This window comes from Apodemus sylvaticus, chromosome 12, assembly GCF_947179515.1.
Source record: "Apodemus sylvaticus chromosome 12, mApoSyl1.1, whole genome shotgun sequence".
NCBI lineage: Eukaryota > Metazoa > Chordata > Mammalia > Rodentia > Muridae > Apodemus > Apodemus sylvaticus.
Window position 1 is genome coordinate 98,647,667 of NC_067483.1, and position 17,073 is coordinate 98,664,739.

At 46.0% G+C, this 17,073-nt stretch overlaps 1 protein-coding gene across 5 annotated transcripts; it reads right to left on the bottom strand.

The window, feature by feature from the left end:
- Positions 1-1,521: 1,521 nt before the first annotated feature.
- On the bottom strand, positions 1,522-17,013 carry Tatdn3 (TatD DNase domain containing 3). 5 transcript variants are annotated; one of them, XM_052199966.1, is made up of 10 exons: positions 16,873-17,011; positions 15,325-15,357; positions 13,899-13,972; positions 12,917-13,001; positions 9,774-9,836; positions 8,679-8,788; positions 8,248-8,303; positions 5,974-6,086; positions 4,291-4,365; positions 1,522-2,018 (listed from the first exon to the last, which is right to left on the bottom strand). In XM_052199966.1, exons 1-10 carry the CDS (start codon positions 16,927-16,929, stop codon positions 1,875-1,877), a joined length of 810 nt encoding a protein of 269 aa, XP_052055926.1. In that variant the 5' UTR covers positions 16,930-17,011; the 3' UTR covers positions 1,522-1,874. The 5 variants fall into 5 exon arrangements, with proteins under 5 accessions (XP_052055926.1, XP_052055929.1, XP_052055925.1 ...); XM_052199969.1 differs by having other exon boundaries at positions 4,291-4,371; positions 16,873-17,010; XM_052199965.1 differs by having other exon boundaries at positions 4,291-4,368; positions 16,873-17,009.
- Positions 17,014-17,073: the final 60 nt, after the last annotated feature.

Below are 17,073 nucleotides of genomic sequence, written 5' to 3' on the forward strand. Positions count from 1 at the left end.
TGGGGTGGGGGTGAAGGGCAGGAAAGAAAAAAATAACCAGTTACTGTGGCCATATTGGAAAGAAGGCAAGCCCATCACTATGACACTTACATGACTTTTAGATTTAAACTGAGGAGGAATGTATGTGTAACTAAGTAGACCTGCTCAAGAAGTGTTCTTACCCATCACTGTTTAGACTCTGCTGTCCTGTAAGGTAGGTTGCTAGAGCTGTGTATTCTCTTCTTGGGAGACAAGTTTCTTCTCTAGCTGGTGCCAGACTAAAGCCTTTCTTTTCTATGAAGGAGATCTCAACTTCTGAGGCCCAGTGATTTAATAATCTGATAGCCAACAGGAGGGGCGCAGGTGTCTCTTCAGAACAATAAAGGGTCTTGGGATGTAGATTCAAGAGGACACAGATTATTGGAATATTAATGCCACGGATAGAAAACAGCATGGTGGGGGTTCTGAGGGAAGTTTAGATAACATGGCAGGGACTCTGAAGAGGGGAATCAGGACTTTTATCGCAGAAGTGGGAGTCTTTTCTTACACCTTTCTGGGGACAGTAGAGGTTTCACAGTGCAAGCCAGCTGCCAGACTGATTCCCAGGCAGAGTCAGGGAAGGGTGGGAGCAGGTTACCAAGACCCCTGAGATGTAACTCACTTCCCCAGATGAGATCTAGTCTGCTGGTGAGAGATGCACTGTGTTCTCTGCAGGATGTCTGTCAGTGCCTGTGAGGGGGGAAGAGCTGCTGTAGGTACCATGACCAGAGCAGCGGACCGACTCTAGCATTATTCCTAAAAATACCTCCACTCTTGCCAGGATGCCAGGGCTAGTGCGGTATCTCAATCGCCCCTGTCAAGCCTCCTATCTGGGGCAGAAAAGGCTGTGCTTAAACTTAAGATCCTGGGCTTCTTAATTTCAGGAATCAATTAACAAACATGTGGACAAGCAGGGCCAGTCTCTCTTCTCCTGTCAAGGCCTCCATCCATGAAACCAGCCAAACATCTCATCAGGCAGTCACAGAGGCCTGCCCTGTTCCTCAACGGTATGCCTTTACTAGCCAGGTACTGTTGTGGCAGGAGGCTGCAGCAGTGGCTGCTTAGGAGGCTGAGCGAGCATTACTGAGCCTGGGAGTTTGGGGCTAGCCTAAGCAGCATAGTGAGGTTTGTCTCCTTAAGGGGCGGGGGTAGGAGATATCTCAGTATTCTCACAACTGCTATTTCTTCTGGCCAAGGACATTATAGCCCATAGAGGCCCACTGACCACCAGATAGGAAGCATATCTGCCACTCACACACTAATTAGTAAACACTTGAGACAAAACCCCGTGGAGCATCTTCTACAAGCTAATTACATGGGGGAAAGCGGGGCAGGGGGTGGGAGGTCGGGGTGGTATCTTTCTTCCCTCAAGTAGGCGAATACTCTGGAAGCCACTGTGTCTTTCTCCAGTCTACTCCAGGACTCAGCTATTGAAAGTAGCACATGTTTATAGTCAGAACCCAGGGTTTCTGTATCCAAGCCAAACCATTCTTTTTTTTTTTTTTTTTTTTTTTTTTGCGTTTTTAGAAATCATTATTTTTATTTATGTTAAGTGTGTCTGTATAGAGATATACCACATGTGTGCTAGTGCCAGAGAAGGCCAGTGCTGAGTCTTCTGGAGCTGTGAGCCACCCATGGCTGCTGGGATCTGAACGTGAGTCCTCCGGAAGAGCAGTAACTGAGTGCTCTTACTGGCTGAGCCATCTCTCCAGCCCCGTTTGTTTTTAAGAGAAACATTTCTGTAAAACTGTGACTGCTGGCCGTATAAGATGGCTTCTTCCTCTGGGAGCACTAAAGTGAACCCATTTGCCCAGTGCTGCCCTGGGCTGACTTGGCTTGCAGGGGTGATTCTGAAGCTATTTCTGGAGCAGGTTCTGAAGCTTAGGAAACAGCCTGAATGCATTCTGCGTCGTCACTTCTCGGACTTCTTCCACTGAGATCCCTTTCACCTGGGCAATGAACTCTGCTGCGATGGAAATGTTGCAGGGTTCATTCCGTGTCTGAAAGAGAACAGAGCTTGGCACTCAGTGTGTAGATCCTTGAAGACTGTAGCTAAGACATGCATACACACACACACACACACACACACACACACACACACAAGAATAAGCTGGTAAAACGCCTGATGAGCTCCTTTCCCACTCTGTGAAGCTGCTGACCTTCCTTTATTAATGCTTTTTGAAATGGGGGGATGGACTTGGCAGATGTGGGTGATTCCAAGTCTATGCTGTTCCAGGAAGATCTGGGAGGCATTTGCAGCCGGAGTCCTAAGCACCCAGCATGTGAAGTAGCCTGCCAACTGGAGCCAGGAAGAGCGGATGGCCTGAGGGGTTTGTTGCATGAGTGCTGGGAAAGGTCACTGCACTCTACTTGGCCCCTCACCTCAAAGGCTACCTGCCCAGTGTGGTTTCGAATGCCCTAAGGACTGGAAAGACTGCTCCGTTAGGTTCTGCCAGCTTGCTGACCTTAAGGCAAACCCCTCCTATTTTCATCCCTGTGAAATAAACATTCTGCTTACACTCAGTGTCCTTTCTTTTTTCCTTTTTAAAAAAAACCTTATGTACTTGGTGTTTTGCCTGCATGTATGTCTGTGTGAGGGTGTGGGATACTGGAGTTACAGACAGCTGTGGGTGCTGGAATCAAAGCCAGGTCCTCTGGAAGAGCAGCCAGTGCTCTTAACCACTGAGCCATCATTTCTCTAGATCCTCAGTTGTCTGTCTGTCTTTCTTTCTTCCTTTCTTTTTTTTTTAATTTATTTTGTGTGAGTGTACACTGTCTCTTCAGACACATGAGAAGAGGGCACTGGATCCCATTACAGTTGGTTGTGAGCCATCATGTGGTTGCTGAGATTGAACTCAGAGCCTCTGGAAGAGCAGTCAGTGCTCTTAACTGCTGAGCCATCTCTCCAGCCTCCCTCAGTTGTGTTTCTTAATGATTAATAAAACAAAAAACAATATTTCTGCAATCAATGGCACTTAGACTTAATGAAAACATTTCTGTAATTATTAATAAGTGGCTACTTGGGATAATAAGAGGAATAAGGTTATTAAGGCAAAAAAAAAAAAAAACCCTTGATAATACAAGCTAACAAAACACAAAGTTGTGTCAAAGACTCACTTTCAAGGCTGTTCATCACAGTGGTTTAAACACAGGCTGGCTGAGCATGGTGGCACACACCTGAGCTCCCAGGACCCAGGAGGCAGAAGCAGGAGGATCAGGAGCTTAAGGTCAAACCTGGCTACATTCTGAGTTAGATGTCAGTCTGGCTACATGAAACCCGTCTCAAACATACACACACACACACACACACACACACACACACACACACACACACACGTATGGGAACATATGTACATTTATGACAAGTTTTTAAAATTATTTTATGTGTATGTTTTTCCTGTATGTATGTGTGTGCCCTGAATGCCTGACTGTTGGCCATGTTATTAAACACTTTGTGGACTGGAGAGATGGCTCAGTGGTTAAGAGCACTAGCTGCTCTTCCAGAAGACCGAGGTTCAATTCCCAGCACCCACATGGCAGCACACAACTGTCTATCACTCTAGTTCCAGAGGATTCGACTCCCTCACAGAAATATACATGCAAACAAAGCACCAATGTACATAAAATACTTTGAGAAACAGCACATTTATTAATATATACTAGTGAAAGAAGGTCAGAAAGATGGGGTTAAGTGGATCCTATCCTAGGGAGATGTGTGTGTAGATATGGACACGGTGGTCTAGAAGGACATGAGTCTTTAGTCCTAGTAAGGAATCGTAGAGAAGGCTTTACTCCCTTCCTGGAATGCCTCGTCAGCCTCACATGGTTTATGAGAAGACAGTAGTACCCTGTTCATAGGAAAGATGATATCCTAAGAAGCTAATGAAGCTGGGTGTGGTGTTCCACACCTTTAATCCTAGTGCTCAGGAGGCAGAGGCAGGTAGATCTCTGTGAGTCTGAGGCCAGCCTGGATACGAAAGACCCAGTTTCAATAATGAATGAATGGTTAAATAAACAGATATAGTTTTAGAGAAACTCAGTGGCTTTCCCAAAGTCAGGCAATCAAAGTCAAAAGGACTTGACGGGGGTCTTAATCATTCCAGGCGTGTGTTATGACAGTTATTATTACAGAAATGGAAGCATGTTCCCAGTCACATGACATTTCTGAGGCTCAGCAGTCTTTAGGAAAGATCCTCTGGGCTCATGGCCTCAATTTAGCATTAGTACTGCAGCCAGTCCCCGCTAAGCCCCAGTAGCACAGAGATCACTTACCAGTTTTTCTGGTCCTAGCGCAGGTGAATCTGTTTCTAAGCAGATAGAACTCAGAGGCAGCTGTTTCACAAGCTTCTGCTTCTTAGAGAAAAGAGAGAGGACATTTAAACAGGCGGAAGTGGACGGCATTAACTTCCACATGGATGAGTCTCGTCCTGCGGGACACCAACACCGGAGCTCAGTGGACAGCTCCCACGCCCTTACCAGTCCAGTTCTGACGGCCACATGACCACTTCAAAGTAGGAATATTGCCTAAAATTGTAAAAATTATCCAAAGCTTTTAGGGATCCAAACGCAATCAAGTAAATGTAAGAAATGCCCCACAAGAAATCAACTAAAATGAGGTCCGGCTCCCAGAGATGCAGCATTCCCCGGCCGGACCTCATTCTAGCTCTGCACCGGCATTAGGGCTTTACAATCGATAGACTGTCTCACAGAAGTGAAGGCGCCACTGGTTGTGACCCACATCCTCATCTCACAGAGGACAGAAAACAAGTGTCATGAAAGTGACCAGACACAGGACATTAGCAGAGGTTGGTTGCCCTTTAATGATTTTGAACTATAATTCATATGCTGTAACAGCCACTATGTAAATCTATCCAGGTCAGGCTAAGGGGAACTGCCTAACGTGTGAGACTTCTCTCCTGACACTCCAATGCATCAGCATGTGTGTGAATATACATACATACAGACATGACATGTGTACCTCCACCACACTCTATCCCTCCTCTCCCTCACCAGTCACTGTGCATCCACCCCTCCCCAGCCCCATCCACATCTCCAGTCACGAGCAAACACTAACCAACTTTCTGTCTCCATAGGTTTGGCTAGTCTGCACATGTCGTTTAAACAAAATCTTACAACATGTGATCCTTTGTGTCTGGCTGCCGTCTCCTAATGTTTTCAAGGTTCAGTCATGTTCTGACATGGCTTAAGTAACAAGTTCCTCTTTATGGCTGAGTAATACTTCACTGTGGCTATATCATATTTTGTCTATCTGACAATCATCAGTAGACCCACGGCTAGCTTGTCTCTGCTCTGTGACTATCATGCACAATGGCCGAGAGCATCCACATTTAGGCTTATGAGTATTTTTCCCCTTTAGGGACATGTTACTAGGGTGGAGTTAGTGGGCAGCAGTAATAGTGGGTAGTGTGGAATACTGTTGCTCTGCATCTTCCTGAGGGAATGACTCTGAACTTCTATTCAGGTATGAACTTGTCTTTTGTGCTGTTTTCTTTAGAGAAGTATCTGCTTCCCAGTCAGGCTTTGCAGCCAGGCTCTTGTTTATACCACTGAATTGTGTCTGCCCTTACACACCCTTACACTGTGCTCTGTGTGAGCACTTACACACCCTTAACACTGTGCTCTGTGTGAGCACTTACACACCCTTACACTGTGCTCTGTGTGAGCACTTACACACCCTTAACACTGTGCTCTGTGTGAGCACTTACACACCCTTACACTGTGCTCTGTGTGAGCCACCTCGACCAGCATGATCAGTACTCTCTACTGAGCTACCTCTCAAGTCTCTAGCAGGTTCCTTTTTACGTTTTTAAAATGTTTGAGTGGAGACAAGACTAACTTTTGAAATATAACCAGAATAGTATCCCAAGTTTGTCACAAAGCTTAGGTTAATCGCATCTTACAAAGTGTCAGGTAAGTTTTAATCAAAGACTTTACCTGTCTACTTCGTATGATGGATGGGGGGATCGAGAAGTAGTAACCGGCCCTTACTCCTTCCATGGCTGCAGATGGCCGACCGTCAAATGCATGCAGCAGAACCTTCTCCGCACCTCTCAAACCAAGCACAAATCACAGTTCCAGGCTGTCTCCTAACAAAGAGCTTCCCATTTATCATATTAAACAGAGATCTCAATTTTAAGTAAATATTTATCATGATGCAAGGATCATATTCCATTGCTTCTAAAGTTTCAATAAACAGATAATGTTCAGACAGGAGAAAAATAAGTTAATAATAAAGTAGTTGAATAACATTGAAATGCAATTTTAAAAGCAATCATCTAAAGTATCTATACCACTAGGTCTTTTCTATGTCTGTGAGCTGTCAAATTATCATTCCTAAGAGAAGGGTTTCAGGCAAACCTTTCAATTTTCCTAAAAGAAATGCTAGTAGGAAAAAAAAAAGACTCACAAATTAAACATGCCAAGGCTCAAAAAACCAACCCTTACTTAATCTCTCTCTCTCTCTCTCTCTCTCTCTCTCTGTGTGTGTGTGTGTGGTATGTGTGCGTGGTATGTGGGATGTGTGTGTGTGTGTGTGTGTGGGATGTGGGATGTGGGATGTGGGATGTGTGTGTGGTATGTGGGATGTGTGTGTGTGTGTGTGGGATGTGGGATGTGTGTGTGGGATGTGGGATGTGGGATGTGTGTGTGGTATGTGGGATGTGTGTGTGGTATGTGGGATGTGTGTGTGTGTGTGTGTGTGTGTGTGGTATGTGGGATGTGTGTGTGTGTGTGTGTGTGTGGTATGTGGGATGTGTGTGTGGTATGTGGGGTGTGTGTGTGTGTGTGTGTGTGTATGGCTGAGGACCAAACCCAGGCCCTTCCTCATACTGGGCCATCCCTCTATCAGTAAGGGACATCTTTCACATCAACTCCAGCCCTTACAGGGTAGTTATCCAGCCTGCATAAATCATGTGTTCAGTGAGTGGCTCCAGGGGGCTCAGCGCTGACAAATCCCCCACTGCCATACCATTACTCCATCATCTGCGTTTCAAGTCATATGGACATTATGATCATAAATTTGTTGTAAAATTGATTTAGTAGGCCACAACCAACCAATGTGTGTTTTTGTATACACACAACTGTAGAGTAAACACACCTGTGCATATACTGCTTCTTATACATCTGATAGGACTTTTTAATGCATATAGGAGTCTGAAAATAAGGTGTATTTCTTATTGAGGATGGCACTTTAACCTTTGGAAAAGAACTGTGCTCAGGTTAGGAAAGTGAGAACAGGTAAACTCCTTACACACAGTGGCCACAGGAATGTTTGCTTTGCTATTTATTATTTTCTTTTTTGGTTTTTTTGTTTTTGTTTTTGTTTTTCTTTGGGTTTTTTTTTTTTTTTTTTTTTTGGATTTGTTTTTTTTCGAGATAGGGTTTCTCTGTGTAGCCCTGGCTATCCCGGAACTCACTCTGTAGACCAGGCCTCGAAGTCAGAAATCTGCCTGCCTCTGCCTCCCAAGTGCTGGGATTAAAGGCGTGCACCACCACTGCCCGGCTTATTATTTTCATATATTAACTCATGATATACATGTGTTTGTACAAGAATCACGTGCCATGGCAGAGGTCATGGGACACCTCCCCAGAGACTTGGTTCTCTCTCGCTCCTTATGAGATCTGAGAATTGAACTCTGGTCATCAGGTCTGTGGGCAAGGCCCTCTATGATCTGGCCCTCAAAGCAGCAGACAGAGAACAAGCTGCCCACGAGCAAGGAGTCCTTCTCCCCTTATTTTCCCCTGTGGGAGCCAGGGGCTGTGACAAGACAGCTGTGTGGTTAAAGGTACTGGCTGCTTTTGCAGAGGGCCTGGTTCAGTTCCCAGCACCCACATGGCAGCTCACAGCTCTCTATAACTCTAGTTCCAGGGGATCTGATGCCCTCTTTGGGCCTCTGCGGACACCTGGCACAGATGCAGTGAACTTGCATATATGCAGGCAAAACACTCAAACACACAAAATTAAAATGAATAAATAAATCCTAAAAGAGAAACAGAAACTGAAGCCTCAAGTTTTCCTTTGCTCTAGTCAAGCCAGGCACACATAATTGCACAAACAACCTTGTAAGGGCCAGCCTGGCACACAGCTCATCCCGGCGGGCTGTCCTGCGCTCCCCATGCAGTGCTTGTGTTTCAGGGATCAGAGGGGCACTCTTACTCCGCAGACCCTCCACTGGAACTGTGGCGCTTGTATGTTAGGGATGTCAGTACCTTGTTCTCGTAAGAGGCTGATGGTGGGTCTTCCGGCTGAGCGCGAGTGCACATTTCTGTTTAACAACAACAGAATTCCTTTGAAGAATTTTAAATAGAAAAACTCTGTTTTGTTGTATTAACATAGCTCACGAGGTCAGAGAGATGAATCAGCTACTCTTGCCACCAAGGGTCAGGTTCGTCCCCAGCACCCGCATGGCAGCAGCTGGTTAACAAATCTAACTGCAGTTCCAGGGGGTACCACACCCTCTCTCAGCTTCCACAGGCACTGCACAAACATGGTCCACTGACACACGCTCAGGCAAACACTCACACATGGAAAGAATGAATTTCAAAACATAACTGAGAGGAAAAGAGATATAGAACTCATTCAGGAGGACCGAGTTAGGGAGTTTGCTCTGTAGTTGTGAGTAGAAAGGCAGTTTACTCACAGAGGCACATTTAGTCTTTTGGCCAGTTGGACTTGTCTGATCAGGACTTGTCTCTGTTCTTCCTTCTCCTCATGAGTGCCTGCGTATCTGGGGGAGAAGTCTAGCCCCACCTGCAACAGGAAGACAAAGGAGAATCACGTGTCCACGTGGGATGAGATGTGCCCAGGGAGACCGTGAGTGGGCACATCGAACTCAGACATTGCTACACAGCAGCCACACAGAGCACCAGGCAAGTAGATACAACTAACACAGTAATACAACTGAAGTACCCCGACTTCTAAATTGTCTTACAGTCCTCTCGTGGGGCCCTAAAACATTAACTCACCGCATAAGCCATACATCTGAGCTTGGGGCAGCAGCCTTGCACGATTCAGAAGTCAGGCAGCCCGGGCTCACTGCGTAGTGAGCAGCACAGATTACAGCAGACCATTCCCACTGCGGCTACCTGGGCATGGCCTCTATGCAATGCATCTTCTTATCTTTTACATTTAATAGGAAGAGGTACTCTTTATACTGTGATAAAAATTCCCTAGCATTATTAATAATTTAAGTGACAAGGTCTTTAATCACACACTCAAGACTAAAGTATGCCTTTATGTTACCTATGAAGTTGGGGTTTTTTTCAATTGTAAAAATTACATTTATTGGGTGGAGGGTCACACAGAGGCACATGCACACATGCAGGTCAGAAGACAGCTTTCTGGAGTCGCCTCTCTCTCTGCTGTGTGGACCAGGCTTGGCAGCAGGTGCTTTCTGTTGCACCATTTCACAGCCTCCCTCTACAGGCCGTCTTAGCTTCCCAGAGCAATGGCCACACTTAAGCAAAAGCAGCGTTTTTAGAAATATTATTACACCATTGTTGTAAAGACAAAGTGCATTACGTCACCATTAAGACAAGCCGAGAGTAAGGTTTTCTATTGCTCCATTCCCAACAGGTCTTGCTTACCACAGAAGTATCAAGTTACTAGCAGGCTGAACACAGAGGTGAATATAACTATCCAGGTCCATTAGAGTCACTAGTGATGGACTAAGGATTATCACATATATCCCACGGAGGGCTGAATTAGACTTCAGGTGACCATCAAATGGGCTTACCTCTCCGATCGCCAACAACCGATCCTTGTACTTTTCAATAATCGGCAAGGCTGCATCCAAATCCTGCAAGAATGAAACATAATTTGTAAATGCCCAGCGTAGGAAACTGGCTCCTCAGCCGGCATGGGCCAGGCCCTCTGCCATACTGGCACCTCACACACCTGAACCTCTTCACCCAACCTGCCCACAGGAATTATCACCTCCATCACACCGGCAGCTCTAACTAGAAACCTGAGCAGGAACACCGACTTACGCACGCCCCTCTGCTTGGGAGGAGACATGTGCTCACAGGTCTGACATGGAATCCCATGGCTGTCAGGCACAGCGCCCATCTCCTCCTAGGCAGTGGCTTGTCAGTTTATAATGGCAGCAGACCCATTTCCCCTTTGCTCTCTCTGCCTTGATTTGTCTTCATGATCCTGCTTGGTTGATCTTAATAAGAGTTCAACAATAGAAACAATGTGTGCTGGCTGGTTCTGTGTGTCAACCTGACACAGGCTGGATGGAGTTTTCACAGAGAAAGGAGCTTCAGTTGGGGAAGTGCCTCCATGAGAAGCTGTGGGGCATTTTCTCAATTAGTGATCAAGGGGGGAGGGCCCCTTGTGGGTGGTGCCATCCCTGGTCTTGGGTTCTATAAGAGAGCAGGCTGAGCAAGCCAGGGGAAGCAAGCCAGTAAGGAACATCCCTCCATGGCCTCTGCATCAGCTCCTGCTTTCTGACCTGCTTGAGTTCCAGTCCTGACTTCCTTTAGTGATGAACAGCAGTGTGGAAGTGTAAGGTGAATAAACCCTTTCCTCCCCAACTTGCTTCTTGGTCATGATGTTTGTGCAGGAATAAAAACTCTGACTAAGACACAATGCATTTCACATCTGAGCTTGTTTAGGAACTGCTGTAGTGGTGGGCTGCCAATTTCAGTGATGTTACCATATGCACTTAAGAGAATTTGGCCTGTGGTGCCTTTCTAAGGTGAAGTCAAAATTTAGAAATTGTTTGTAGATAATATTTTAAAGATTTGTTTATTGTTAGCTGGGCAGTGGTGGCCTTTAATCCCAGTACTCAGAAAGCAGAGGCAGGCAGATCTTTGTGAGCTCAAGGCCAGCCTGATTTACAGAGTGAGTTTCAGGACAGCCAGGGCTACACACAGAGAAACTGTCTCCAAAACAAAACAAAAATTGTTTATTGTACATGATATATGTGCTTCAGTGAGTTCCCTGTGCCATGCGTGTGCAGAAGCCTGAGGAGATCAGAAGGCAGCAGAACTAGGTCTCTCAGGTGGCTGTCACTCTGATGTGGATGTTGGGAGTCCAACCTTCGACCTCCACAACGGTGGTATGTGCTAACCACTGAGCCATCTCTTCAGCTCCCTGTGGAACATTTTAAACCATTTGGTGGATTGTTTTTAGAATACATAAACTGTAAAGTTCTTCTACCGAAGAAAATCAGAATAAGAGAGAACTACAGAAAGGAGGGAGGCAGATGACAGAGGAGGAAGAGATTTATGTTTACAGAGAGAGGGAGGCAGGGCTGAGGGGGATATGACGTAAGGCCCTAGAGAGATACAGCAGACTTATGGAGACTTCACACTGTCCGAGACCTGGAGGTGTGGACGCCCTAGTGGAGAAGCTGTCTGGCACAGCTGGGGAAGCTGTCAGGCAACGCCTCTTCCTTGAGTGGACACCCAGACACTCTGGACCTGGGACCAAGGACCCAGAAGAGGGAGCAACAGCTGGCTTACAAAGTCTGAGTCAGAAAGGGGCTGAAAGCTAAGGATGAAGAAACTTGCACCTCCCAGAGTGTGTTCTAGTTATGAGAGAATAAACTAAACTCATGGAGTGGCATTCAAACATCTAATGAGAGAACTAGAAGGTTTCTGCCAAGTCAGGTGATAAACAGAGACTGAGACTATAACCTGACTCACATTACTTATTTAATGCATACAAATACACTTCATATGTTTTTTTTGTTTTTTGTTTTTTGTTTTTTTGTTTTTTGGTTTTTCAAGACAGGGTTTCTCTGTGTAGCTCTGGCTGTCCTGGAACTCACTCTGTAGACCAGGCTGGCCTTGAACTCAGAAATCCGCCTGCCTCTGCCTCCCAAGTGCTGGGATTAAAGGCGTGCACCACCACTGCCCAGCTGACTTCATACATTTTTAAAACTTGCTTTTATTATTTTAAATTGTGTGCGTGCAGGTGTCCTCAGAGGCACTGGGTCTCCTGGAGGTAGAGTTATAGGTGGAGAGTGGTAGGAACCTAACTTGAGTCCTCTGCAAAAGCCATATGAATTCTTAACCACTGAGTCATCTTTCTGGCCTCTGGCCTTTTAATTTCTTAGCTGGGGATCGAACCTAGGGCCTGATACACGGTAGGCAAGCACTCGTCTACTGAGGCCATCTCTCTCTGTGCTTTTTAGTTCAGGCAGTCTCACTTTGAGACAAAGTCTCCCACTGGGACTGGGGTTCACAGGCTGACTGGCCAGTGCGCTCCGAGGACCCTCCTGTCACCACCTCCGCAGCACCGAGGACCCTCCTGTCACCACCTCCTCACCACCTCCGCAGCACTGAGATAAAAAGTGTGCCCAACACCCATGGTTATCTTACCTGCGGTCTAGGATCACACTCAGAGCCTCGCATTTGCACAAGTGTTCTGTCAACTGCTCCGTCTGCCCAGCCCTTCCATCATCTTGGGGGAGGGGGCCGTGGACAAAGCAGTATGACAAGGTTAAAAAATACGGAGAAAGTAAATCCGTGATTCCACTACACATTACGTCATGCAAGCTTGAGCTGACCGAAGGCCCCGATTCTTTGTTTCTGGTTATTAACTCAGAAAAAAAAAGCAGAAGCTGGGTTTGGTGGCACAGGCTGCTATTCTAAACTCGGGAGGTGGAAACAGGAGGATCATGAGTTCAAGCCCTGCCTGAGCATGAGTTCAAGGCCAGCTTGGACGATTCAGTGAGACCCTCTCTCAGAATAAAAACCTTGGCTGAGGTTACAGCTCAGTGGCAGTATGTTTGCCGGGCGTGTCTGAGGCCCTAGGCCTAACCCCCAGTACTCCCATCCCCACATCCCAGGACCAAACTTAGAAAGCAGTGTGGTGATGACTGAGTGAGTTACACTAGTTAGGCCTCTTATTCTATAGAATGTTTACCTTTAATGTCACACTTCTTGGTTTTTCTGGTGAAAGTTCTTGAACTGGGTGAACTCCCAGACACGGCAGGATGAATCCATTATACCTGCAAACGTAGAAAGTTAAGAAAACAGTATTAGTCCAGAAGACCACAGTGTCCCTAAAGAACAAAAAGGAAATGCTCTGCCTTTAGGGCTGAGATGTTTTTCCTCCTCCATTTTTTTTTTTTTTTTAATTTCCTTTGAGATGAAAGTCTCACCATGTAGCCCAGGCTGGCTTCGAACGATTTCTAGAACAGACTGGTCTCAAACTCACAGGGGTCCTCCTGCCTCTGTCTCCTGAGAGGCCGATTAAAGGTGTGTGCTACCATGCCTGGTTCTCCTCATTCTTTTAACATACAGTTCTTTGACAGTGTGTGAATTGGACATGACTTTCTTCATAAGTCTCTAAAAGCTTCACTAGAGCAGCTGTAGGGTCTGTGCTTTGGTCTCAGCATTAAGAAGGCCAATAGGGGAGAGCTGCTTGAGGTCAGGAGGTCACGACCTCATTTAATTAATGAAGTTAATTCAAAGTAGCATCAAAGCTGGAGTGGTGGCTTAACTGATAAAGTTCAAGGACTGGAGTTCCGCTCCCCAGTCCACAACCATGCTGGCTCCCCATAATCTCAGCACTGCGGAAGCAGGAGTGCAGGGGCGGGGGCAGGGGCAGGGGCAGGGGCAGGGGCAGGGGCAGGGGCAGGGGCGGGGGATCCCTAGAACAAGCCAGGATAACTAGACTAGCCAAAATGAATGGTTTTGTGAGTGTTCTTGCTTTAGTGAGGAACCTCAATAAATAAAGAAGAGAACCATCAAAGAAGATACCTAGTGTCAACCTTGGGTGTCCACATGCCCACATGTGGATGCACATCTGCATACAGATGTGAATATATACCACGCATATACACCACAGCACACACATACGCATATACACGAAGAAGAAGAAGGAGAAGAACAACAACAATAACCTTTCTGAAAGCTGCATAATTTTTTCAAATTCTCCTGCATGTTCAGCAACTGCCACAAGGGCCCTGACATTAGCCTAAAACAAAACAAAACAAAACAAAACAGAAGAGCAGAATACCAGACAATATGTATATTTAGTATAAATTAAAGGAAATATTAAACTTTTCTATACATTTTATTATTATTTTTTACCCAGGTTCTAGTAATACAATCAAAATGATTACCACTGGATTTTTATTACTTCAGGTCATATGTTCACTGAGTATTAACATCACCCCATTAACCTACACAGACTAGGGCTGGAGAGGTGGCTCAGTAGTTAAGAGCACTGACTGCTTTTCCGAAGGTCCTGAGTTCAAATCCCAGCAACCACATGGTGGCTCACAACCATCTGTAAAGAGATCAGATGCCCTCTTTTGGTGCAGTATACCAAGATATAATAATAAGTAAAAATCTTTAGGCTGAAGTGAGCAGGGCTGAGCCAGAGCAAATGGAGTCGACTGGAGCAAACAGAGGTCCTGAGTTCAAATCCCAGCAACCACATGGTGGCTCACAACCATCGGTACAACTACAGGGTATTCATATACATAAAAACAAATAAATAAATAAATCTTAAAAAAAAAAAACCCTACACAGACCAAAGGTGGGCATTTCTTTAATTCTTTGGACAGCAACAGCATTTTGGAAGGAATCAACATCCTTAGGCTCATGTGACCCCAAAGCCTGCAGCCAATTAAGCTCCCACATGACAGTGTACAAGTAATTCCACAAATACTTCTGAGAGTCTATACTTTTTATTTTTAAATTTTATTTCTTATTCTCCATGTGTGTGTGCATGTGGTACGGGTGCACACCATGGTGAGCATGGGGAAATCAGAGGACACCTTTCTGGAGTCAGTTCTGTCCTTCCACTGCAGTTCCAGGGATTAAGCTTGGAACATCAGATTTGCAAGTGCTTTTTTCCACTGAGACATCTCTCTAGCCCTTGACAACTTTTTCTAACAAATAAAAATGTTTCCGAAGATGTTTGTAATATATCCATGATCTCCAAAATAATGTGACTTTAAGACGTGAAAGACTGCCCCATTCTCCAGTGCTGCTAAGCATGGTGGCTGTAGGGACATGTTCTTAAATCAGACTAACATGTCCCTATTGTTTCACTAGCATGCGCCTTTGTCCTGTTACTAACCTTTAGACATTAGATCCCTCACCTATCAAATGGAGAAGGCATGACTATAAAGGAGGTCTCAGAAGGTGAGACTTTAAGTGATCTAAGGCTCAGTGGAGACTTAGCTCTGCGGCTGGCACAGAGAGAGTAAATACACTGCTGACAAGGGAAACAGCAGAGTCTGCCCACAGTCCCTAGAAACAGTATGCCGAATGAAAACAGGAGGGGAACGAAAGGGAGAGTCATGGGTTCTAGCTTACCTTCCTGGCTTTCTCCAACACATCATCCAGATCCTACAACAAACAGAAGCAACCATGCTTGTTTTACACGAGTAATTAACTGCTCATATGTGGGCAGCAGAGGCATCATAACGGATGGATCATTAGCAGGGAACAGGGTGTCAGGAAACAAAGTGACTCACCTCCTGCTTACCCTCACAATCCATGACACTGCACCAAAACAGAAACCTCTGCTGCCAAGCACACAGAGTGTTCCTGTCCTCCCTCACGCTGCCCCTCGGCAGTTTCTGGGCATTTCCCCCACGCTTTGCTTTCCCAGGCTCTATGGTGGTAACTCTCCAGTCTCTGTGACTGATTCTCTGTCCTTTCTGTGACTTCAAGCTCTCTGTCCTCGCTGCACTTAAGAGATCCCATCATTCTCCTTCATTTATCTAGCACCCTCGACCACACTATGTAAGGTCTCTATGTACACCTTCCCTTCTTGTGGTTTTGGATATCATGCTGAATCTCCAACGTACCGAGTTTTTACTCTCTCCGGGACCCATGACTTACATTTGAAATGACTGTAGTCTTTCTACTTGGATGAGATCAGACTTAACCAACACATCCCTAGTGGAGTGTCTATCTGCCCACTTGTCCACTCTGATCCCAAAGCTTGCTCTTTCCTCATCTTAGTAAAGGCCATCCCCATCTTCCTTACGGCAAGCACAAACTAAAATCTGAATTATGCTTGATTTCTTCCTCCCCTTACTGTTCTCATCCAAGGCTCCTGCATGCACTGTTGGTGTTATTCCTAAAATATGTTGAGTACATCTATGCTGATTCTCATGATATCCTCACCTGACTGGCTTCTACCAGCTCTGTCTGTGAACTGAGACATTTCCTAAATGTTCTAGCTATCTCTCCTCCACCCTTTTGCCACTTGGCAGCAAATTTGTCTTCAGATATTCTCTCTTCTCTTTTTAGAATGGGTTTGTCTTTAAACTCTTAAGGGTTAAGACTGAGCAATCCAAATATCTTACTCACCTTGACCTATCCTTCCCATCTCCTGGAAAAAATCTCCCCAGTTTTTGAAAATTCTCTTTTATGAAGAGTTTCCAGCTGTTGGTTGACTAAAACAGGCCAAATTCTATATTGTATGGGGGCCGACAACCTGCCGGTGTTCATCACTACCGGACACTCACACCATAAGCGTCACCTCCTACAAATTGGCACCTGCTTCTCTTTCCTCTCCATTTTCCCCAACGTAGCCCGTAAAACCTATTTCCACCCTTACACACTCGCCCCATCACGTGTTATTATTCTTGTTTGTCCCTCTCCTGGGCCAGAACTAGAACCTCTGCTAAGGGCTGGGACGGATCAGCACATCTCAGGAGTGGTAGGAGACAAACTCAAGCTTCGTAGAACTAGTTAACCGCTATGTAAGATGAGAAAGAACAATCAGTTCGACGACGCAGGTTCAAAGGGTCGCCATAGACTAGGCACGGCCTGAGGATTCGGGGGAGAAAAACTTGCGGGAAAAGACGCGGCCCTCCCGACTCCCGCAAGCCCCAAGTCGTCCTCACATACGCTGTCAAAGTCCGAGGCGGAGAGGTGGCAGTGACAGTCCACTAACCCCAAACCCATAGCTACTCCTGCAGGATTCTCGACCGGAAGCCGGGGGAGGGGGTGGTGGTGGTGTGGAACTCTGGGGGCGCGGAAGTCGCGGCGGAACCTTGCGGTGGCGGATCGAGTTTCCAGTCGGACGCATGCAGGAGAGTTCCAGGGAGG